Raw genomic sequence first — 26,820 nt, 5'->3', positions numbered from 1 at the left:
AAACAATTCTCCATGAAGAAGCTACACGGCCGCCAGTTCCCGAAACAGACTATGAATTGACGATTGCAAGCCCCTCTGCACCACCACCAGTGGGAACTTGGTCTCCTGAAGAATACAATTACGACGATTACGCTCGTGAAGTTAGCATGAGTGTATTCGATGCGGAAAACCAAATTTAAACTAAAACTATTTCAAACTGTCATTGTAAACTTATTGAATTATTTCCAATCTGTAATTGTTAAAATCATTTCGGAATTGCCCTGCTTTTCCATTCATTTCATGTTTTCGTTTAATTTTAATTCTCATTGTGTGTTAGTTCTACATTCCTTTAATTTGATGTTGCATTTGTAACGCTAATTCGCGTATTATAAAGTTGGATGGATTCGCATCACGTTTGTGCATTAATTTATATCGCGTGCATAAAATTTACTGCATATGTCGTCAGTTTCCATTATGTTCGTTTTCTCTTACATTCGAGACTCAAATACACTAATCCTACGGCACTCATTTATCGTTACTCACTATGTATACTATCTATAATAACCAGTACATATTTTAATATTATTCTAAATTTTATACTGATGCAGTTTAAAATTTTTCGCTCAGCGCAGGATATGTGGTACGGTTGTACCATAATTTAGTTCTCATTTAAAAAATTGTACTTAATTAATTTATACTTGTCCTTGTAAAACTAAAAGTCAATGTTCACATAATTATAAATTACCGCCGACTAAAAAGTCATTATTTCATACTGTTCACACCTCCCACTTTTACTCAACTATTCATTCTTTTGAATCTTCTTACTGAATTCAGTCGTTCACAATCTAATCTCTTTTCCACTAGATGAAAGCTTAGCGGATTTGAAGGAGAAATCCATCATCATTTAATTTGTCTACATTCGCACCGCGATTGTAGTCAATTCTAAAAGTAACAATCCAATTGACGTTGGAAACTTGGATTCGTACCTCGAATCCATACATCTAAATCTACGTGGATTCACAGCACGATTGTACCCTATAGTCAGGGTTATCACAACAGCCAATTATTCAATATGCTGTTTTAATATGCGTCGCGGCTTGTAAAACTGCATTGGATCCACTCAAATTAAAATTGAAGCATTTGCTGAGCATTGTACCTGGATTAAAAAAAAAATGATTCAGTTAGTAGTTTAAGAGAAAAATGTCATATTCTAACACTGAAATAGCTTCATTTGAAGGAATTAATGAAACTACTAGTAAAGACCTGGAGACGTGAAAGTCATTTAGAAGAAATAAATTTAATAATCACGCCTGCTGAAATTCAACTTTTATCTAAAATAAGAAATAAGGCTAAATCAATAAAACCTTCTAACAACAAAACAGGAAATAACGGTAAATCAATAAGGGTCCGGGCCAGGAAATTTTCAAATGCAATGCTTAAGCTTGAACCTAATTAAGCACAACACATAATACAGTTAGAAAAATCTAAAATAAAATGTTTTCTTTTTTCCAGCGTTAAAACTACATACAAGGTAATGCTGACTTGCTCTCGCTTTTCTATTAAGTTACCCATAGTTTGTTGTCATACTGTCTCGTTCTTTGTTTGTTGTTAAAAATTTTTCGATGCTTCGTTGCAACTAGAATTATTTCTTATGTGCTTGTAACAGGTCACTGTTAATTGCTGATGAAAACTGATTCAAGGCATCACTCGACTAGGCTATATAAGCTATCTGATGTCCTCTCAAATTTAAGTAATGTGTTTGTTTAAATAACAATAACATGTCCTTAGATTTAAAACCCGAATTTATTATCGAATTATTAGTTGAAGTTTTGAATCCTCAAAGGAGTGCTTGAAGCTTCCACTATACCTCAAATGACATTTGCTAGAATTCATAGCTGAAATACTTCAGACTTTATCCTAATAAACTACTGTTCATATAAGATCTATAAAAAATTAAAATTGTTATCTCAATCTATTAGTTTTACAGTGAAAGTGAAGCATACTTTTGAATAGCTGATAATTTTTATACAAAACTTCAATGCTCATTTGAGTCCAAGTTCTCAAAAAATCAAATGATGAATATTTCAAGAGCTGATGATTTGATAGTGGATATTAATGTTCTCTGGTACCAACTTATCCAAAAAGAGTTATAAAAAATTAACAAAACGTTTTGTGATATACTTGTCGTTCACGTTCCTGTCCATTGTGGAAATTGTTTTTTCACCATATGATTTTGTCGGGAAAAATTCCGGTTGATTTTTTTAGAAGTTACTTTAGCGTATATCTTGAAAGAATAAACCAACGTCGAACGAGTAGCTCTCGAATGACTGGCAATGGAGACAAGTGAGACGGGGCATGGGATAGAAAATCTTTTCTGGTGCTAAAACATAGGGAAGAGTTCGAACCCTCGAGAATCTTGGGTCTTTAACCAACACGCAAGATTGTCTTCACAGCTATGTATGGTCAATACTCACAATCGCTTTCAATTTAGAAACAAACTAAAATTCTGATTTCTTGCTATTCAAATCGCACAAAAAGAACAAAATTTTTGAGTAGCGCACAATAGAACGGTCAAGCGACAGACACCGCTTTAATTGCTTCAATCTGTGTTCGATATCAAATAACCCGAGCCTTTTAAACGTTTTATTTCGATTTTGCTAATCTTTCAATTGCAAAGCCATATTTCAAAATCATAAGCTGCCATATTTTTGTTTCCCTGAATCCTTTTCAAAACCATTTTGGTTTAAAAGTCTGAACCTATTTTCAGATATAATTCTCTGCTCTTGAGTTTCAAAAATAACTGCAATTAGGAGTGACTATAAAAACGCCCAGTCTAGGAAACTCAGAAACGTATTTAATTTTGTCTGCCTAATTACTAACGACCACACCAAGCGATTCGCAAACAAAAAAGTTGGGTTCAGTGGTGTAAAATATGCTCGACTCAATTAATTTTGTCCCTTCAGCAATTTCCGCTGCTAAAACCAAATGCGCGTACAAAAAAGTGACCTAGAGTATGTTTCAGCTAGCATTAATTCTTAACCAGCAGGCCCGCAAAACAATAACAAGAAAATCATTTACACGAATAGGAGGTTTAAAAAAATTAAGGTTTGTTTTGCACCGACTCGGGCTCGAACCCATATCCCTCGCTTAACAGCCATAGGTCTCACCAATCACGCTAACTGTGCGTATTGCACTTGCCCTTTGCTCTTTCTACAGCAAATTTCTGGACAAGGGCGTTTGTGACCCGCTTGTTTTTGCTATACCACATGCTTAATGAGCGCAAAAGTGTGCATAATAGGAGCTTAAATAGGATGGCAAAGCGCGTCTCAAAACGCATTGATTATGCGCTAGGTTGCATGATTAAGGACCCCCAGAATATGTTACGATAGGAGCAATGTTAACGATTGTGCTCAATTGCGACTGATGTTTAATATAATAGAGGAAGATTAGACAATACGACTAAAACTGCTCAAAACTTAGTTTCGTAGTAAATTTATGGACAATGGTAATAGAACCGCAAATCAACAGCTATAAAATGAAACTCAACCCGTGGTTATCCAATGGAGGACAGAGAAAAATGCTTGATTTTTCCACTTCAGTCTGTTTGAATCTCTTGGTGTATTCTGTTTTCTCTTCCCGTTTCGTGGGGTGACTATTTGCTAAACTGGTTTTCTTGATCATTAAATTTGAGAAGAGAAAAATGGCGAAAAAAACAAAGGGAGAGAGAGAGAGAGAAAGAGAAACGCAAAGACGGGAAAAGGAGATAGGGAGAGAATGAGAGAGAGAAACAGAACGGAGGAAAGAGGACGAAACACACACACACAAACACACAGAGCAATAGAGAGAAACAGAGAGAGAGAAAGAGAAGAAAAATGATTGCTCTAAAAATCGTTTAGGGGCAACAATACTAACTGGAAAATCCGAGTGGTTTACGAAAAACGATCGTTCAAAAAAAACAAAACAAAGAAAAGTCCAAGCGAATGGAAAGAAGAATTGCTACAAGGAGAAAACAATTGCCATTTTTCATCCCCAAAACACACGGGAACATAAACCAACTCGCATCGCAGGGTGTTGATTAGAAATTTTCATGTCTACAAACGGATAGGATTAGAAATTTATCCACCAAACAGACAGGAACATAAAACGAATCAGCGTCGCAAGAAATGCTCTCGAACAACAGGCGGCATGGAGTTGACTAGAAATTTTGATGCCTAAAAAGGGAGGGTACCCGACACGGGTTCGAACCCTCGACCCTGAGCTTAACAGTCATCCATCTTACCAACTGCGCTATAACGACTACATACCACCTTTGCTTACAATCGCTTATATCGTATCAATAAACATATTTCAGATTGAGAGCATTTGATATCACGCAAAAATCACGCAGTAAAGTGTGAAAAATTTAGTTGAAAGCTAAAAGTCTTCTAGAATAGCATGGAATCCGTACGGTTAAAACTTTACTCAAAAACTGAAGTGACAAGTTTACAATAAGAACTTCAAACTCAATTCTGGAGCAATTAAAAAACGTAGTACCCAGGACAGTGAATCCTCCCTCTGGGCAAGCATACCTTCAAGCCCCCTTAGCCTCGTGGTAACTGCACATGGCTAACAGTCTGACCCATGTTCCGTTCTCACCCATGTACCTTGAGCCTTTTAGGTTACTGACCTCTCTCAAAATGTTCGCTTCATGCTGCTCAATGCGGCTCTAAAGCATTCGCTTCGAGAGGCCCCTTAAACATGCAAACATTTTGTCCCATTTTAGAGCTAACGCGTTTAATATATAGGATTATTAACTTCAATAATTTAATTGTTATTACCCTCTACACAGCTTTAAGAGTGAAATTTTTTTAAGGCTAAGAAGTAGTACAATGCCGTCAAATCAGTGTAGCTCCCGAACGAAAAAAATGGAGTCGCAAAATTGCATGTTCAACTGCTTAAGAAGCAAGATCAGTGCCAACAGTAAATCCGTTTAGTTTTTTTATCGACTGGAGACAGATTAATTTTAACTCCAAGAGGTAGAAAAATTACAGGATTAGAGACAATACATATAGAAGCTAGTCAGTTTTAAAAGGCACTAAGTGCTGTCCACGAAACTTTAAATTGCTCAAAGATGTGAATTCAAAACTCAAATTGCTGCTTAAATTGATAGAGATATGATCAAGTTAATCTTCGTGTGCCTCAATTTACACCCGAAAAATTGAATCAAGCAAACGTGCGAACAAGTATGTAAAACGGTCAGGCAAAAAAGTCAAACAACAGCATTTACTGCAAACTTCAACCGAGGGCAAAAATAAAATTTGTGTTATGAAATACTATTTCCAGCAACCATAGAACAATCGCTACAGTACTCAAAATAGAAGCAATTTAGCTTAGTACTTTTCTAACATCAAACTTCTGAAACTCAAAGCCCATAATTCACAAAAACTTGTCTAGCGGAATACCTAAGTATATTTCTCTAAAAACAAAATTGCGTTTCATCCTCGTGTGCGTTGCACAAACAGGGACTAAAGTAATTCCTTAACGTTCTGGCCCTCATTTAAATATCAGATAACTTTGTTCATTTGAAAAAATGAGACCTGCGATATCCGCGGTCATTCACATTCATACATTCATATTGATTTTTTTTTCTTCTTTTTTCTTTTTACTCTATATTTTGTCCAAATTTACAAGTTTTAGATTTCTCTCTTTTTTAGGTTTGACAAAAATGCATTTGAAACCCTGATAGAAAATTAAAAATTGGTAATGTGTTCAAGGGAAAAAAAATTCAAAATGAGTGCAAACAAAATAATCTTGCAAAACATCAGATCGATCTACAAAAATTTGAACGAGTTTGAAGTGTTGATAAAACAACAGGAGAGTCAACCTTCAGCAATATGTTTGACGGAAACGTGGCTCAAGGACCAATGTAACACAAAGTGCATTAACCTTGATGGCTACCAGGAGATTGCTACAAGCAACCGAAATACCTCTAAAGGAGGAGGGGTTGGGATCTTTGTAAGATTGGACTTACAACAAACAATTATTAAAAAGTTTGGCTGTACCAGTATTCAAATTTTAACTGTGAAAATCAACACAAAAAATGGCAAACGTTTTTTATTAACAGTGATCTATATCAAACCAAATACAAGTATAAATGAAATATCGGAAACTTTGCAGATGTTTTTTGAAGAACTAAATCCGGAACCGGAACAGTTACACATTATTTGCGGAGACTTTAACATTGACCATAATAGCAATAACATCAAGCTTACAAAATTAGAAGACATTTTTAGTTCTTACAACTTAAGGAATATGTCAACGTTGGGTATACTAGAGAAAGCGCAAAGTCGAGAACTAATATTGACGTAGTTTACTGCTCGAAGACAGTAGAAATTGAAATCATCAAGTCAGCTGTAAAGGATCACTATACTGTCCAAATCGTGTTCTCTGACTACGTGGAAAAGACTGTACCGCTGAAAAACAAAGTTTACAGGGATTGGACGGCTCTTGAAAACCACTTAATTTTAGAAAAAATGGTTTTTAAAATAAGAGACAAATTAGGCAAACTTATGTCGCACTTTTTTGCTTTGGATTGTGATCTTGCTTTTGAAAAGTTTCAAGAGGCTATCATTGAGGAAGTTGACAATTAAATTCCATTGAAAAAATCAAAACCTTCTCAGCAACCAAACTGGATTGACAACAGTATAAAAAATTTAGCAGCAAAAAACAGAGCTTATTCCAGACGTTCTTGAGACACAAAAATAATAAAAACAAGGAGAAGTTCAATAAAATCAGGAATAAGCTGAGAAAGAAAATAAAAGAAAACAAAAGAATCTATTATCAGAAAATGTTGCACAGAAACGCACAAAAGAATTCCAGTAGCTTTTTTAATACAATGAGAACATTGAGTGGAAATACGCGAAAAGAACACGAAGAGTTGTCAGAGAAACAGGTTGAAGGTTTCAACATTTACTTCACAACTATCGGAAAAATTTTATCGAATAAATTAATTGATCCTGGAAAAAACGGAAGACAAAAAAGAACTTTAAACAGCATGTTTTTGACCTCAGCAAAGGAAGCCGAAATATCACTAGTCATTAAAAAATTGAAAAAAAAAATATAGCACTGATTGTGACGGTCTCAACAACTTTATACTTAAAAAAATAGAATATGCTATAGTTCCTACATTGACGTTTCTAGTCAATAAGTGTTTCGAAAAAGGAACTTTCCCAAAATGTTTGAAAAAAGCAGTAGCAATTCCTATACATAAGTGCGGGAATGCTTACGAAGCTCAGAACTACAGGCCAATTAGTTTATTACCAACGATTGGAAAAATACTAGAAAAATTACTCTGTGATCGAATGACCGCATTCCTCGAGAAATACGATTTGCTTAATAAAAATCAATTTGGGTTCCGACAAAATAGAGGGACTAATGATGCATTAGTTAATTTACTCGAGGGAATCAGAGAAGACTGGGAAAATGGATTTAAAGAAGTGAAGGCTGTCTTCATAGATCTGAAGAAAGCATTTGATACAGTTGAACAAAATTTGCTCCTTGAAAAGCTAGAAAACATAGGAATGAGAGGACCTGTACATAAATTACTGAAATCTTATCTGAGTGACAGACAACAATGTGTCAAATCGGTTGAGTTTAGGTCGGAATTCTTACCAATAGAATATGGAGTGCCGCAGGGCTCGGTGCTAGGACCACTGCTCTTTCTAGTTTATATAAATGATATTCAGGAGTTCTGCGGTGACTCAACTTCAATCTTGTTTGCTGATGACGCTGTTTTGAAGCAAAATGTGTATTCAAGTAAAGAAAAATTTGAGAAGTCATTAGAATCTGTAGCCGACTATTTTTTGCAAAACAAACTGACACTCAATTTAGAAAAAACGCATCTTGTGAATTTGAACGCAATCAGAAAATCTTCTCAACAAGAGATAATTCTGCAGAATGATGCGATCTGTCAAAAAACGTCTTTAAAATACTTAGGAGTACATATTGACGAAAAACTTAATTTTAATCGGCATATCCTCGAATTATGTGCGAAACTGTCCAAATTTTCTGGATTGTTTTATAAATTGAGATCAATTTTAACAACTGCACAGCTTCTTGTAACATATAAAGTTTACGTACAACCAATACTAAATTATGGTGTTTTAGTCTACGGAACCAGTAGCAAGACAACACGTCAGCCTCTAGAAGCAAAAGTAAAACAAATTGCCAGAATCATTTTTAAAAAGAGAAAAACGGAATCAACACTGCAAAATCGAGAAAAGTATAAAATGCATTCGATCAAAGATTTGCACATTTTTGAACTGTTTAAAAAACTAACAGAGATACTTAGATCAGAATGCGAAATAAATAGTCTAAAATTGCTTATAACAAAGAAAGAAATAGAGTCAGTTGAGTTAAAAAGAACATCATCCCGTCAGTTAAAAAGTACAAACGCGGTTAGTGGACTTAGCCCTAAACGACTAGGAGTAAGAATAAGAAAATTGTTAAATTTTATATTAAAATTTAACCCCAATTTCATTTCAGAAGTACAAATCTTGAGTAAAAAAGAATTGAAACGTTATCAGTATAGTTTTAGAGACAATTACATTAGCAATAACCAACAAATAGTTTCGTTAATATATTGAGCCGATCATTTCCTTAGCATCTTTAACATCTGACAATCTGTCTTTTAAAGTTTCTTAGTACTGCTACTGGCATCACTTGACGAGGACCATCGGACCTTTTGATGACCTATCAAGTAAGTGGCGGTTCTGTGCGGCCTAGTTTGTACAGCAATGCCAACTAACTTGAAAACAATTTATTATTTATTATTATTGAAAAAATGAGACCTAAGTTTTCTGAAGCCAGAGTTCATTTTCTCACAAAATTTAAACGACTTAAACTAATGGTCTAAAATCATAGTGACTAAATGGCACTATGTAGCTAGCTTCATACCATTCATTACTCCTTCCACAAACCAATTAATTACCTTTCCTTGGGCTATGAGCTCGGAGTCATAAATTAAAAGAGGTAAAGACTTGAATTAAAGAGGGCTAAAACACTAAAAACACAATGCAGTTGTTGAGTGGATAATAAGTTAGTTGGCTGCATATTTATCTATACAGGGATAAGCTGAAAAGTGTTATCTATACATCTATACTACCAATTAATTAATTTGCAATTTTTTTTATCGCACGCGAAAAATGATTGCCGAGAACAGGCATACATTAGACTAACTAACATATTGACACCAGTTATCAAAAATTCAACAAATAGAGCACAACCACTGAAACCATTTTCAACTCTTTACTATTTAAAGCAGAAGCAAATTCGAAATTCCCATTTAATACTTCATGTATTCATGGAATACTCTTGGGGAATTTTCTGATGTTTCGATCAAACTTAAAATGAGATCTAATATGCACATCTAAAAATCACATCCGTTGAGAAGATACATTTGTTGGATATGAGAAAATTTAATTAAATGAGCGGTGGCTACAGGAGTTTTTTTGCTAAAAATCCGCTAGTGTTAAGTGTTTGCATTCTTTTTAGATCACATGTCACCCATTTCTGCCAAGTGAGCATTCACGTGGTTGTTCAGATCCCTCTCGCCCACTTTCGTCTTTGGGAACCGCAAATTACAGAAGGGACAGCTGGGTCCGTAGTGTTCTTCCATGTGTGAATTAAACACCTCTGGGCTCACATCTCGCGGGAATGTCTTGTCACACAGCAGACACTGGTTTATTCCCTCGTCCGCAGTTCGAGGTTCTCGCAAACCAGAAGATGCAGTAGTTGAATCATCAGCTCGTTTGGGGTCCACGGTCGGTTGCTCAACGAGATGCTTGTTCGGCCAGACTGACGACTGCGACATTGACTCTGCCCTTCTGAAAATCAAATTGAGCTGACATAAATCATATGTGCGCTTTTCAAAATGATTCTTTTTGCTACATTACGCCCGGTGAAAAATATGCCATGAGACGGAAGAATTATGAACACAATCAGAAAATATCTTGATTTTAATAAAGATCCAAAGACTGGTACAGTGTGTCACGCTCTTAGCTCCTTTGACTTTGAGTTTATATCACTAAAAACCTGATAATCTAGTTACACAAAAATTTACACAGAATGAGTTAGATACCGAAATAGTTGCGTCGACAACCCACCAAAAAGCGACTAGAACAGCAATATTAGCCTTTGAAGCAATTTTTTTTTAAAGATTGAAAAATTATTCAATGTATATCTGAACACAAGCGATTATACTGAAAAACTGAAACAATTGAGCTGAAGTCTCAAAAATCGACACAACGATATATTCTTTTAAGAGGGGATTTTCAAGCGTTCAGTCATGATCCGAGAAACACATCACCCACTCTTAGAAGCTAAGACAACACAGTAAAACAATTTGTAAAGCTCCAAACGGATACAGAGAAAACCCTTCTCTCTGATAGAGCCGTAGAACTAGACGTACTTGATTTCACGCACTACGATAAGTTAACATAATCTTTTTCACGAAGAGGCTACTTTTTAAAAACCAAACTCAGTACAGCAATGTTAGTTGTCAACCAGTATCAGAACAACAATGATTGAGCGCAAAACTATCTGTCTGAACTCATGTAGCCTCAAGAGCCCAGAAAAATGTTCCGCAAATAATTGAAATATGCTACAATTCATCACGAGTAACTTCATTCATTTTGTAAATTAAATAATCCAACATTCTCGCTATATCTCGCTCACACGAAATAGTTCTTGAGCAGTACACATTACGCTATCATCTAGAGCCTGCAATGAACTTCAGGAGGATTGGTTACGGTCTGCGTTGAAGAATTAAAAACTGAAGGTCAAATAATGCAATCACGACATCATAGTGAAGTTACTTTTACGCAACTCAACCTAACGGTATTCAATGCATATCTGAATACAAGCCATTACATTGAAAGATGAAGCAATTGAGCTCAAGTCTCAAAAACGAACACTGAACGATATATTGTTTTAACAGGGGATTTTCACGCGTTCAGTGATGGTCCGAGAAACATATCAACCTTTCTTAGACGCTAAGAAAACAGAGCAAAAATATTTTGCCAAGCTGCAAAAGGATAGAGAGAAAGCACTCCTCTTTTATATAACCATACAATTAGACATACTTGATTTCACGCACTACGATAAGCGATCGCCATCTTTTTTTACGAACATACTACTTTACAATTCAAAAAATCAGTACAACGAAATTAAAGTAGATCGGAGTAATTTCTCAGATCACATGTTCTTCCACCTAAGTAACAAAAGCAAAAATGCCGCCAAAGCTTTTGGAAAATCAATTATTCTATTTCATTGCAAAAAAAAAGAGAAACAGAAGCAAATGGAACTAATTGTTTGACACATGAAATGAAGTGCCACATACTTGATGTCTGCCAGGCCACACCAACAAATCGAAAGTTTTTAAGCTCACAAAACAAAAAACACCTTGGCCGAAAAATATGACTCCAATGAAATTTCTAAAACGATATGACTAGACATTCTCCAAAATAAATAAAGATAACAAAAAGTTAAGTTCAAGTACTTCAAGAAACTGACCCAATCATGTAAACTTGGAAACGTCAAAAACTAAAAAAAATATTACTACGCTGAAAGTTGGTGCAAGTGTAACAACAAATCAGGATGAAATCAAAGTTTTCGAAAGTCATTTTACGCAATATAAAACCAAGAAGAAAATTTTCTTCGCTTTTTTGATAAATTGAATGAACGCAAAACTGAAGCACCAGACTATGTAAATTAAATCATTATTGATGAAGTATTAAAAGCAATTAACAAACTAAATACAGAGCTTATCGGGATCACATGGAATAACGTCAAAAATCTACAAGATGTTTAAAGAGATGGCTTTATTTCTGTAAGAAGTTTTAAAAACATATTTGAACGGAGAAACTTCCCAAAGGCCAACAAAATGCAGTCCTCAAACGTATGCCTAAAAATGATAATCAAATAACTGTTAATGACCTTAGAACAATAAGCTTGCTAAACACCGACCTAAAAATTCCATCACACATTCTATCAGCCAGAACCATTACAGATCTCGAAGACAATAGGTCAACAGAAGTATGGTTATCTGAGCAGAGCAAAAGACAAATCCAGATAGCATTGAATAAAGCAGGAAAAACCCATAAGCAACTCAATAACACCAAAAGACTTGTGAATCTGGATTTTTCAAAGCTTTTGACAAAGTAGACAGATATTACATCTTCGCTTTTTGACAAAATTGTTGCTGAACACTACACGAAATCTGCAATAAGAACAATTTATAAAGGAAAGCAATTATTGATATCAACGGATAACTTTCCAAAAATTGTGCTATAACGTGGAGTTAGGCAAGGTTGTCCACTTTCAGATTTACTTTTCACACTCGCATACTCACTGCTGAGCCCTTACGCTGCTGTCCAGACAATTTTCCACATATTAAAGGGTTCAACAGCTCAGAATCATAAGCTCATGCAGATGACATTATTCGTTCAATCCGTAGATATTCGATTGAAGTGCTAATTGATACTGTGAAAAAGTTCTGCAAATGCACTTAACTGGCAATCAATGTCAACTGGAAATAAATGTTAACGAAAGATACCTTTTCATAAAACTATACGCGTTACAAAAATTCTTGGCAATGAAATATTTACTGATAAATCAAACATTTACATGATCTACAAAAAAACACAAATTTCCATATACAAGCTTCATTTCTCGATCCCAAACTTTGAACCAGACAGACACAAAAGTAAAGACCTTGAAAATTGACGAAAGACTCATAAACACTCAACTAGTGACAAAACAGAAATTAGAAAAGAAGTTCTTTATCAACCGGTTGCTATGGGCGGAATCTCTTCCACACATCGCCTCAACAATTACCTCAGCAGAACTCATAGTCCGAATTAACTCATCAGACGAGCACAAAATTAGCTTTTCAAAAGACAACAGTTTTGTTAAAATCTTCAACGGATCCCAAAATGAGAAAAGTATACTTCTATTTACACAAGTTGAAACTAAATTGAGACTTAATGACCCCTTGAGGGATATACTGGGATTTACCCTAAGTGCAATATACTGGTATATAATGGCTCAAAATTTTACATCAAGATTTTATCGAGAACCGTTTACACAAATCAGTTATCAGATACAATTGTTCAACGTATGAATTATCGAATAAAATTGTTAAACGTATGAATTAACTAGCTTTTGCTGAAAAATTTGGAAAATTTACAAACTTTTACTACAGCAGCCAAATCTATTATATCGCCTTGCCTTCAACTGTCTTGTTCACAAACAAATTAGAAAAATGAAAAACTTTCGGACTAAATTGCAGCTATTTTGTAAAAGTTTGACACATCGGCCAATTTTCAGCAATTGCGAAAAGTATTTGAATCATCGGAACATTTACTTCCCGAATGCTAAAGATTATCTGGAGCCAGAAAGTATCCTGAGACTCACTAGTTGGCGCGACTTCTTGGTAAATATGCAAGTTAAAGCCCTTAGTCCCGCGAATGAACAAAAAACTCAATCCCCTAAAAGTGAACAACAGCATGACTCACGCGTTTCAGTTGGAATTGCATGAACAAATAAACGAAAGTGGTTGTGACGTCATGTTTTTGGAATCTCTTCCACACATCGCCTCAACAATTACCTCAGCAGAACTCATAGTCCGAATTAACTCATCAGACGAGAACAAAATTAGCTTTTCAAAAGACAACAGTTTTCTTAAAATCTTCAACGGATTCCAAAGTGAGAATAGTATACTTCTATTTACACAAATTGAAACTAATTTGAGACTTAATAACCCCTTGAGGGATATACTTGGATTTACCTTAAGTGCGACATTCTGGTATATAATTTCTCAAGTGTTTCCATCAAGTTGTAATCGAGAACCGATTGAACAAATCAGGTATCAAATACAATTGTTCAACGTATGAATTATAAAATACAATTGTTAAAAGCATGAATTAACTAGCTTTTGCTGAATTATTGGGAAATTTTACAAACTTTTACCACAACAGCCAGATCTATTATATGACCTTGCCTTTAATTGTCTTGTTGAGCAAAAAAACTAGATGGATGAAAAACTTTTCGGTGTCTCCAATTTGCAGCTATTGCGAAAAAGTGTTTGAAACCTCGGAACATTTAGGTCTCGAATGCTAAAGATTATCTGAAGCCAGAAGTATCCTTAGACTCACTAGTTGGCACGACGTCTTGGTAAATATGCAAGTTGAAACCTCTCCGATTTACGGCAAGTGTTCTAAATTGATCTTGGCAGGAAGCCCCCGAACAAACGAGCTATTCGAAATTTGTAATCAACTTCTTCTGCTTCATATGAAATCTATTGCTGATGGAATAACTTGTTTCTAAAGAAAGCTGGCAGATTGCCAGAAAATAGCCGCAAAAGCTGCGTAGATCTGCAGTCTAAAAAACAGTAAAAAAAGACAGACCAATAAAATATTCTTACCATTGAAGGCTGAGATTCTATATTTTGATTATGAATCTGTATAAGTTATTGCTGCCTCGATCAGCTGTTCTTAAACAACCTTCATATAGAGCAACGTATTCACTTGAACTTATCTCTTTGAAGTAAATAAAACTCATTTTCAAAGTGAGCAAGTCATTTTTGAGAGTGAAGTAAGGCACGTGTGACCAAAAATTTGATCACGCGAATGAACAAAAAAACTAACTCCACCAATTGCAAAAAATAACATCACTCAGGCATTTCAGATGAAATTGCATGAACGAAAGAACAGAAAGTGGCTGTGACGTCATATGGTTGGAATCTCTTCCGCACATTGCCTCAAAAACTGTGATATGCCCCAGGTGCGATATACTGGTATACAATCGCGCAAGTTTTTCCATCAAGTTTTTATCGAGAACCGTTTAACAAATCAGTTCTCAAATACAATTGTTCACCGTATGAATTATCAAAAACAATTGTTAAACGTATGAGTTAACTAGCTTTTGCTGAAATATTTTGAAAAATTACAACTTTTACTACAGCAGCCAAATCTATTATATCATTTTGCCTTCAACTGTCTTGTTGACAAACAGATTAGATGGATGAAAAGCTTTTCGGTGTCTCCAATTTGCAGCTATTGCGAGAAAGTGTTTGAAACCTCGGAACATTAGTTCTCGAATGCTATAGATTATCTTGAGCCAGAAGTATCCTGAGACTTACTAGTTGACGCGACCTCTAGTTAAATAAGCAAGTTAAACCCCTCAGATTTACGGCAAGTGTTCTAAATCGTTGATCTTGGCAAGAAGTACCTGAACAAACGAACTATTTGATATTTGTAATAAACTTGTACTGCTTCATATGAAAAGTGCTACTGAATGATTAACTTCTTTTTAAACATAGCTGGCAGATTGCCAGAAAAAAGCCGCAATAGCATTGTAGATCTGCAGTCAAACAGTAAGACAGAGTAAAAAGAGTCTTTTCATTGAAGGCTGAGATGATAAATTTCTGAATCTGTATAAGTTATTGCTGCCTATATCAGCCGCTCTTAAATAACCTTCATCTAAGAGTAACACATTCACTTTAACTTATCTCTTTGAATTAAAGTAAATAAAACTCATTTTCAAAGTGAGGAAGTCATTTTTGAGAGTGAAGTAAGTCACGTATGACCAAATATTTGATCCCGCGAATGAACAAAAAACTGACTCCCCTAAAAGAGAAAAATAACATCACTAACGCGTTTCAGTTGAAATTGCATGAACGAATGAACAGAAAGTGGTTGTGACGTCATGTGTTCGGAATCTCTTCTACACATCGCCTCAAAAATTACCTCCGCAGAACTCATAGTCCGAATTAACTCATCAGACGAGAACAAAATTAGCTTTTCAAAAGACAACCGTTTTGTTAAAATCTTCAACGGATCCCAAAGTGATAATAGTATACTTCTATTTACACAAGTTGAAACTAATTTGAGACTTAATAACCCCATGAGGGATATACTTGGATTTACCCTAAGAGCGACATTCTGGTATACAATTGCTCAAGTGTTTCCATCAAGTTTTTATCGAGAACCGTTTGAACAAATCAGTTATCAAATACAATTTTTCAACGTATGAAATATCAAATAAAATTGTTAAACGCATGAATTAACTAGCTTGTGCTGAATTATTGGGAAATTTTACAAACTTTTACCACAGCAGTCAGATCTATTATATGACCTTGCCTTCAATTGTCTTGTTGACAAACAAATTAGATGCATGAAAAACTTTTCGGTGTCTCCAATTTGCAGCTATTGCGAAAAAGTGTTTGAAACCTCGGAACATCTAGTTCTCAAATGCTAAAGATTATCTGGAAACAGAAATATCCTGGGACTTACTAGTTGGCGCGACCTCTAGTTAAATAAGCAAGTTAAACCCCTCAGATTTACGGCAAGTGTTCTAAATTGTTGATCTTGGCAAGAAGTACCTGAACAAACGAACTATTTGATATTTGTAATAAACTTGTACTGCTTCATATGAAAAGTGCTACTGAATGATTAACTTCTTTTTAAACATAGCTGACATTTTGCCAGAAAATAGCCGCAATAGCTTTGTAGATCTGCAGTCAAACAGTAAGACAGCGCAGCGCACAAAGAGTTTTTTCATTGAATGCTGAGATGATACATTTCTGAATCTGTATAAGTTATTGCTGCCTCTATCAGCTGCTCTTAAATAAACTTCATTTAGAGTGACACATTCACTAACTTATCTCTTTGAATTAAAGTAAATAAAACTCATTTTCAAAGTGAGGAATTCAATTTTGAGAGTGAAGTAGGTCACGTGTGATCAAAAATTTGATCCCGCGAATGAACAAAAAACTCAATCCCCTAAAAGTGAAAAAATAGCATCACTCACGCGTTTCAGTTGGAAATGCATGAACAAATAAACAGAGTGGTTGTGACGTCATGTGTTTGAAATCTCTTCCACACATCGCCTCAAAAACTACCTCAGCAGAACTCATAGTCCGAATTAACTCATCAGACGAGAACAAAATTAGCTTTTCAAAAGACAACAGTTTTGTTAAAATCTTCAACAGATTCCAAAGTGAGAATAGTATACTTCTATTTACACAAGTTGAAACTAATTTGAGATTTAATAACCCCTTGAGGGATATACTTGGATTTACCCTAAGAGCAACATTCTGGCATACAATTGCTTAAGTGTTTCCATCAAGTTTTTATCGAGAACCGTTTGAACAAATCAGGTATCAAATACAATTGTTCAACGTATGAATTATCAAATACAATTGTTAAAAGCATGAATTAACTAGCTTGTGCTGATTTATTGGGAAATTTTACAAACTTTTACCACAGCAGCCAGATCTATAATATGACCTTGCCTTCAATTGTCTTGTTGACAAACAAACTAGATGGATGAAAAACATTTCGGTGTCTCCAATTTGCAGCTATTGCGAAAAAGTGTTTGAAACCTCGGAATATTTAGTTCTCGTATGCTAACGATTATCTGAAGCCAGAAGTATCCTTAGACTCACTAGTTGGCACGACGTCTTGGTAAATATGCAAGTTGAAACCTCTCCGATTTACGGCAAGTGTTCTAAATTGATCTTGGCAAGAAGCCCCTGAATAAACGAACTATTTGATATTTGTAATAAACTTGTACTGCTTCATATGAAAAGTGCTACTGAATGACTAACTTCTTTTTAAACATAGCTGGCAGATTGCCATAAAAAAGCCGCAATAGCTTTGTAGATCTGCAGTCAAACAGTAAGACAGAGTAAAAAGAGTCTTTTCATTGAATGCTCAGATGATAAATTTCTGAATCTGTATAAGTTATTGCTGCCTATATCAGCTGCTCTTAAATAACCTTCATTTAAGAGTAACACATTCACTTTAACTTATCTCTTTGAATTAAAGTAAATAAAACTAATTTTCAAAGTGAGGAAGTCATTTTTGAGAGTGAAGTAAGTCACGTATGACCAAAAATTTGATTCCGCGAATGAACAAAAAACTTACTCCCCTAAAAGTGAAAAAGAACACCACTCACGCATTTCAGTTGAAATTGCATGAACGAATGAACAAAAAGTGGTTGTGACGTCATGTGTTTGGAATCTCTTCCCCACATCGTCTCAAAAATTTACTCAGCAGAACTCATAGTCCAAATTAACTCATCAGACGAGCACAAAATTAGCTTTTCAAAAGACAACAGTTTTGTTAAAATCTTCAACGGATCCCAAAATGAGAAAAGTATACTTCTATTTACACAAGTTGAAACTAAATTGAGACTTAATAACCCCTTGAGGGATATACTTGGATTTACCCTAAGTGCGACATTCTGGTATATAATTTCTCAGGTCTTTCCATCAAGTTGTTATCGAGAACCGTTTGAACAAATCAGGTATCAAATACAATTGTTCAACGTATGAATTATCAAATACAATTGTTAAAAGCATGAATTAACTAGCTTTTGCTGAATCATTAGGAAATTTTACAAACTTTTACCACAGCAGCCAGATCTATTATATGACCTTGCCTTCAGTTGTCTTGTTGACAAACAAATTAGAAGGACGAAAAACTTTTCGGTGTCTCCAATTTGCAGCTATTGCAAAAAAGTGTTTGAAACCTCCGAACATCTAGTTCTCGAATGCTATAGATTACCTGGAAACGGAAGTGTCCTGAGACTTACTAGTTGACGCGACCTCTAGTTAAATAAGCAAGTTAAACCCCTCAGATTTACGGCAAGTGTTCTAAATTGTTGATCTTGGCAAGAAGTACCTGAACAAACGAACTATTTGATATTTGTAATAAACTTGTACTGCTTCATATGAAAAGTGCTACTGAATGATTAAATTCTTTTTAAACATAGCTGGCAGATTGCCAAAAAAAAGCCGCATTAGCTTTATAGATCTGCAGTAAAACAGTAAGACAGAGGAAATAGAGTCTTTTCATTGAATGCTGAGATGATAAATTTCTGAATCTGTATAAGTTATTGCTGCCTATATCAAAGTAAATAAAACTCATTTTCAAAGTGAGTAAGTCGTTTTTTAGAGTGAAGTAAGTCACGTATGACCAAAAATTTGCTCCCGCGAATGAACAAAAAACTCACTCCCCTAAAAGTGAAAAAGAACACAAATCACGCGTTTCAGTTGAAATTGCATGAACGAATGAACACACGTGGTTGTGACGTCATGTGTTTGGAATCTCTTCCCCACATCGCCTCAAAAATTACCTCAGCAGAACTTATAGTCCGAATTAACTCATCAGACGAGAACAAAATTAGCTTTTCAAAAGACAACAGTTTTGTTAAAATCTTCAACGGATCCCAAAGTGAGAATAGTACACTTCTATTTGCACAAGTTGAAACTATTTTGAGACTTAATAACCTGAGAAATTAGAATAGTATACTTCTATTTGCACAAGTTGAAACTATTTTGAGACTTAATAACCCCTCGAGGGATATACTTTGATTTACCCTAAGTGCGACATTCTGGTATATAATTTCTCAAGTGTTTCCATCAAGTTGTCATCGAGAACCGTTTGAACAAATCAGGTATCAAATACAATTGTTCAACGTATGAATTATCAAATACAATTGTTAAAAGCATGAATTAACTAGCTTGTGCTGATTTATTGGGAAATTTTACAAACTTTTACCACAGCAGCCAGATCTATAATATGAATTTGCCTTCAATTGTCTTGTTGACAAACAAACTAGATGGATGAAAAACATTTCGGTGTCTCCAATTTGCAGCTATTGCGAAAAAGTGTTTGAAACCTCGGAATATTTAGTTCTCGTATGCTAACGATTATCTGAAGCCAGAAGTATCCTTAGACTCACTAGTTGGCACGACGTCTTGGTAAATATGCAAGTTGAAACCTCTCCGATTTACGGCAAGTGTTCTAAATTGATCTTGGCAAGAAGCCCCTGAATAAACGAACTATTTGATATTTGTAATAAACTTGTACTGCTTCATATGAAAAGTGCTACTGAATGACTAACTTCTTTTTAAACATAGCTGGCAGATTGCCATAAAAAAGCCGCAATAGCTTTGTAGATCTGCAGTCAAACAGTAAGACAGAGTAAAAAGAGTCTTTTCATTGAATGCTCAGATGATAAATTTCTGAATCTGTATAAGTTATTGCTGCCTATATCAGCTGCTCTTAAATAACCTTCATTTAAGAGTAACACATTCACTTTAACTTATCTCTTTGAATTAAAGTATATAAAACTAATTTTCAAAGTGAGGAAGTCATTTTTGAGAGTGAAGTAAGTCACGTATGACCAAAAATTTGATTCCGCGAATGAACAAAAAACTTACTCCCCTAAAAGTGAAAAAGAACACCACTCACGCATTTCAGTTGAAATTGCATGAACGAATGAACAAAAAGTGGCTGTGACGTCATGTGTTTGGAATCTCTTCCCCACATCGCCTCAAAAATTTACTCAGCAGAACTCATAGTCCAAATTAACTCATCAGACGAGCACAAAATTAGCTTTTCAAAAGACAACAGTTTTGTTAAAATCTTCAACGGATCCCAAAATGAGAAAAGTATACTTCTATTTACACAAGTTGAAACTAAATTGAGACTTAATAACCCCTTGAGGGATATACTTGGATTTACCCTAAGTGCGACATTCTGGTATATAATTTCTCAGGTCTTTCCATCAAGTTGTTATCGAGAACCGTTTGAACAAATCAGGTATCAAATACAATTGTTCAACGTATGAATTATCAAATACAATTGTTAAAAGCATGAATTAACTAGCTTTTGCTGAATCATTAGGAAATTTTACAAACTTTTACCACAGCAGCCAGATCTGTTATATGACCTTGCCTTCAGTTGTCTTGTTGACAAACAAATTAGAAGGACGAAAAACTTTTCGGTGTCTCCAATTTGCAGCTATTGCAAAAAAGTGTTTGAAACCTCCGAACATCTAGTTCTCGAATGCTATAGATTACCTGGAAACGGAAGTGTCCTGAGACTTACTAGTTGACGCGACCTCTAGTTAAATAAGCAAGTTAAACCCCTCAGATTTACGGCAAGTGTTCTAAATTGTTGATCTTGGCAAGAAGTACCTGAACAAACGAACTATTTGATATTTGTAATAAACTTGTACTGCTTCATATGAAAAGTGCTACTGAATGACTAACTTCTTTTTAAACATAGCTGGCAGATTGCCATAAAAAAGCCGCAATAGCTTTGTAGATCTGCAGTCAAACAGTAAGACAGAGTAAAAAGAGTCTTTTCATTGAATGCTCAGATGATAAATTTCTGAATCTGTATAAGTTATTGCTGCCTATATCAGCTGCTCATTAAATAACCTTCATTTAAGAGTAACACATTCACTTTAACTTATCTCTTTGAATTAAAGTAAATAAAACTAATTTTCAAAGTGAGGAAGTCATTTTTGAGAGTGAAGTAAGTCACGTATGACCAAAAATTTGATTCCGCGAATGAACAAAAAACTTACTCCCCTAAAAGTGAAAAATAGCATCACTCAAGCGTTTCAGTTGGAATTGCATGAACAAATAAAAAGAAAGTGGTTGTGACGTCATGTGTGTGGAATCTCTTCCCCACATCGCCTCAATAATTACTTCAGCAGAACTCATAGTCCGAATTAACTCATCAGACGAGAACAAAATTAGCTTTTCAAAAGACAACAGTTTTTTAAAAATCTTCAACGGATCCCAAAATGAGAAAAGTATACTTCTATTTACACAAGTTGAAACTAAATTGAGACTTAATAACCCCTTGAGGGATATACTTGGATTTACCCTAAGTGCGACATTCTGGTATATAATTTCTCAGGTCTTTCCATCAAGTTGTTATCGAGAACCGTTTGAACAAATCAGTTATCAAATACAATTGTTCAACGTATGAAGTATCAAATACAATTGTTAAACGCATGAATTAACTAGCTTTTGCTGAATTATTGGGAAATTTTACAAACTTTTACCACAGCAGCCAGATCTATTATATGACCTTGCCTTCAATTGTCTTGTTGAGCAACAAACTAGATGGATGAAAAACTTTTCGGTGTCTCCAAATTGCAGCTATTGCGAAAAAAGTGTTTGAAACCTCGGAATATTTAGTTCTCGTATGCTAACGATTATCTGAAGCCAGAAGTATCCTTAGACTCACTAGTTGGCACGACGTCTTGGTAAATATGCAAGTTGAAACCTCTCCGATTTACGGCAAGTGTTCTAATTTGATCTTGGCAAGAAGCCCCTGAATAAACGAACTATTTGATATTTGTAATAAACTTGTACTGCTTCATATGAAAAGTGCTACTGAATGACTAACTTCTTTTTAAACATATCTGGCAGATTGCCATAAAAAAGCCGCAATAGCTTTGTAGATCTGCAGTCAAACAGTAAGACAGAGTAAAAAGAGTCTTTTCATTGAATGCTCAGATGATAAATTTCTGAATCTGTATAAGTTATTGCTGCCTATATCAGCTGCTCTTAAATAACCTTCATTTAAGAGTAACACATTCACTTTAACTTATCTCTTTGAATTAAAGTATATAAAACTAATTTTCAAAGTGAGGAAGTCATTTTTGAGAGTGAAGTAAGTCACGTATGACCAAAAATTTGATTCCGCGAATGAACAAAAAACTTACTCCCCTAAAAGTGAAAAAGAACACCACTCACGCATTTCAGTTGAAATTGCATGAACGAATGAACAAAAAGTGGTTGTGACGTCATGTGTTTGGAATCTCTTCCCCACATCGCCTCAAAAATTTACTCAGAGAACTCATAGTCCAAATTAACTCATCAGACGAGCACAAAATTAGCTTTTAAAAAGACAACAGTTTTGTTAAAATCTTCAACGGATCCCAAAATGAGAAAAGTATACTTCTATTTACACAAGTTGAAACTAAATTGAGACTTAATAACCCCTTGAGGGATATACTTGGATTTACCCTAAGTGCGACATTCTGGTATATAATTTCTCAGGTCTTTCCATCAAGTTGTTATCGAGAACCGTTTGAACAAATCAGGTATCAAATACAATTGTTCAACGTATGAATTATCAAATACAATTGTTAAAAGCATGAATTAACTAGCTTTTGCTGAATCATTAGGAAATTTTACAAAATTTTACCACAGCAGCCAGATCTATTATATGACCTTGCCTTCAGTTGTCTTGTTTGCAAACAAATTAGAAGGACGAAAAACCTTTCGGTGTCTCCAATTTGCAGCTATTGCAAAAAAGTGTTTGAAACCTCCGAACATCTAGTTCTCGAATGCTATAGATTACCTGGAAACAGAAGTGTCCTGAGACTTACTAGTTGACGCGACCTCTAGTTAAATAAGCAAGTTAAACCCCTCAGATTTACGGCAAGTGTTCTAAATTGTTGATCTTGGCAAGAAGTACCTGAACAAACGAACTATTTGATATTTGTAATAAACTTGTACTGCTTCATATGAAAAGTGCTACTGAATGATTAACTTCTTTTTAAACATAGCTGGCAGATTGCCAGAAAAAAGCCGCATTAGCTTTATAGATCTGCAGTAAAACAGTAAGACAGAGTAAATAGAGTCTTTTCATTGAATGCTGAGATGATAAATTTCTGAATCTGTATAAGTTATTGCTGCCTATATCAAAGTAAATAAAACTCATTTTCAAAGTGAGGAAGTCGTTTTTTAGAGTGAAGTAAGTCACGTATGACCAAAAATTTGCTCCCGCGAATGAACAAAAAACTCACTCCCCTAAAAGTGAAAAAGAACACCACTCACGCATTTCAGTTGAAATTGCATGAACGAATGAACAAAAGTGGTTGTGACGTCATGTGTTTGGAATCTCTTCCCCACATCGCCTCAAAAATTTACTCAGCAGAACTCATAGTCCAAATTAACTCATCAGACGAGCACAAAATTAGCTTTTCAAAAGACAACAGTTTTGTTAAAATCTTCAACGGATCCCAAAATGAGAAAAGTATACTTCTATTTACACAAGTTGAAACTAAATTGAGACTTAATAACCCCTTGAGGGATATACTTGGATTTACCCTAAGTGCGACATTCTGGTATATAATTTCTCAGGTCTTTCCATCAAGTTGTTATCGAGAACCGTTTGAACAAATCAGGTATCAAATACAATTGTTCAACGTATGAATTATCAAATACAATTGTTAAAAGCATGAATTAACTAGCTTTTGCTGAATCATTAGGAAATTTTACAAACTTTTACCACAGCAGCCAGATCTATTATATGACCTTGCCTTCAGTTGTCTTGTTGACAAACAAATTAGAAGGACGAAAAACTTTTCGGTGTCTCCAATTTGCAGCTATTGCAAAAAAGTGTTTGAAACCTCCGAACATCTAGTTCTCGAATGCTATAGATTACCTGGAAACAGAAGTGTCCTGAGACTTACTAGTTGACGCGACCTCTAGTTAAATAAGCAAGTTAAACCCCTCAGATTTACGGCAAGTGTTCTAAATTGTTGATCTTGGCAAGAAGTACCTGAACAAACGAACTATTTGATATTTGTAATAAACTTGTACTGCTTCATATGAAAAGTGCTACTGAATGATTAACTTCTTTTTAAACATAGCTGGCAGATTGCCAGAAAAAAGCCGCATTAGCTTTATAGATCTGCAGTAAAACAGTAAGACAGAGTAAATAGAGTCTTTTCATTGAATGCTGAGATGATAAATTTCTGAATCTGTATAAGTTATTGCTGCCTATATCAAAGTAAATAAAACTCATTTTCAAAGTGAGTAAGTCGTTTTTTAGAGTGAAGTAAGTCACGTATGACCAAAAATTTGATTCCGCGAATGAACAAAAAACTTACTCCCCTAAAAGTGAAAAAGAACACCACTCACGCATTTCAGTTGAAATTGCATGAACGAATGAACAAAAAGTGGTTGTGACGTCATGTGTTTGGAATCTCTTCCCCACATCGCCTCAAAAATTTACTCAGAGAACTCATAGTCCAAATTAACTCATCAGACGAGCACAAAATTAGCTTTTAAAAAGACAACAGTTTTGTTAAAATCTTCAACGGATCCCAAAATGAGAAAAGTATACTTCTATTTACACAAGTTGAAACTAAATTGAGACTTAATAACCCCTTGAGGGATATACTTGGATTTACCCTAAGTGCGACATTCTGGTATATAATTTCTCAGGTCTTTCCATCAAGTTGTTATCGAGAACCGTTTGAACAAATCAGGTATCAAATACAATTGTTCAACGTATGAATTATCAAATACAATTGTTAAAAGCATGAATTAACTAGCTTTTGCTGAATCATTAGGAAATTTTACAAAATTTTACCACAGCAGCCAGATCTATTATATGACCTTGCCTTCAGTTGTCTTGTTTGCAAACAAATTAGAAGGACGAAAAACCTTTCGGTGTCTCCAATTTGCAGCTATTGCAAAAAAGTGTTTGAAACCTCCGAACATCTAGTTCTCGAATGCTATAGATTACCTGGAAACAGAAGTGTCCTGAGACTTACTAGTTGACGCGACCTCTAGTTAAATAAGCAAGTTAAACCCCTCAGATTTACGGCAAGTGTTCTAAATTGTTGATCTTGGCAAGAAGTACCTGAACAAACGAACTATTTGATATTTGTAATAAACTTGTACTGCTTCATATGAAAAGTGCTACTGAATGATTAACTTCTTTTTAAACATAGCTGGCAGATTGCCAGAAAAAAGCCGCATTAGCTTTATAGATCTGCAGTAAAACAGTAAGACAGAGTAAATAGAGTCTTTTCATTGAATGCTGAGATGATAAATTTCTGAATCTGTATAAGTTATTGCTGCCTATATCAAAGTAAATAAAACTCATTTTCAAAGTGAGGAAGTCGTTTTTTAGAGTGAAGTAAGTCACGTATGACCAAAAATTTGCTCCCGCGAATGAACAAAAAACTCACTCCCCTAAAAGTGAAAAAGAACACCACTCACGCATTTCAGTTGAAATTGCATGAACGAATGAACAAAAGTGGTTGTGACGTCATGTGTTTGGAATCTCTTCCCCACATCGCCTCAAAAATTTACTCAGCAGAACTCATAGTCCAAATTAACTCATCAGACGAGCACAAAATTAGCTTTTCAAAAGACAACAGTTTTGTTAAAATCTTCAACGGATCCCAAAATGAGAAAAGTATACTTCTATTTACACAAGTTGAAACTAAATTGAGACTTAATAACCCCTTGAGGGATATACTTGGATTTACCCTAAGTGCGACATTCTGGTATATAATTTCTCAGGTCTTTCCATCAAGTTGTTATCGAGAACCGTTTGAACAAATCAGGTATCAAATACAATTGTTCAACGTATGAATTATCAAATACAATTGTTAAAAGCATGAATTAACTAGCTTTTGCTGAATCATTAGGAAATTTTACAAACTTTTACCACAGCAGCCAGATCTATTATATGACCTTGCCTTCAGTTGTCTTGTTGACAAACAAATTAGAAGGACGAAAAACTTTTCGGTGTCTCCAATTTGCAGCTATTGCAAAAAAGTGTTTGAAACCTCCGAACATCTAGTTCTCGAATGCTATAGATTACCTGGAAACAGAAGTGTCCTGAGACTTACTAGTTGACGCGACCTCTAGTTAAATAAGCAAGTTAAACCCCTCAGATTTACGGCAAGTGTTCTAAATTGTTGATCTTGGCAAGAAGTACCTGAACAAACGAACTATTTGATATTTGTAATAAACTTGTACTGCTTCATATGAAAAGTGCTACTGAATGATTAACTTCTTTTTAAACATAGCTGGCAGATTGCCAGAAAAAAGCCGCATTAGCTTTATAGATCTGCAGTAAAACAGTAAGACAGAGTAAATAGAGTCTTTTCATTGAATGCTGAGATGATAAATTTCTGAATCTGTATAAGTTATTGCTGCCTATATCAAAGTAAATAAAA

General features: G+C 34.9%; 1 protein-coding gene and 1 pseudogene across 1 annotated transcript in view; both read right to left on the bottom strand.

Moving 5' to 3' along the window:
- The window catches only part of LOC142342488 (uncharacterized), a 371,331-nt pseudogene that overhangs the window by 270,114 nt on the left and 74,397 nt on the right, over positions 1 to 26,820 (bottom strand).
- Positions 8,980 to 26,820, bottom strand: part of LOC142350031 (uncharacterized) — a 131,881-nt gene continuing 114,040 nt past the window's right edge. Inside the window, exon 15 of the mRNA XM_075401972.1 lies at positions 8,980 to 9,842. Coding sequence (XP_075258087.1) covers positions 9,512 to 9,842 — 331 coding nt within the window. The 3' untranslated portion in view covers positions 8,980 to 9,511. The remainder of the gene's footprint in view (positions 9,843 to 26,820) is intronic.

This window comes from Convolutriloba macropyga, chromosome 1, assembly GCF_964194025.1.
Source record: "Convolutriloba macropyga chromosome 1, txConMacr16.3, whole genome shotgun sequence".
Classification (NCBI taxonomy): Eukaryota; Metazoa; Xenacoelomorpha; order Acoela; family Convolutidae; genus Convolutriloba; species Convolutriloba macropyga.
Note: the sequence above shows the minus strand (reverse complement) of the source record. Positions and strands in the feature narration are given on the sequence as shown.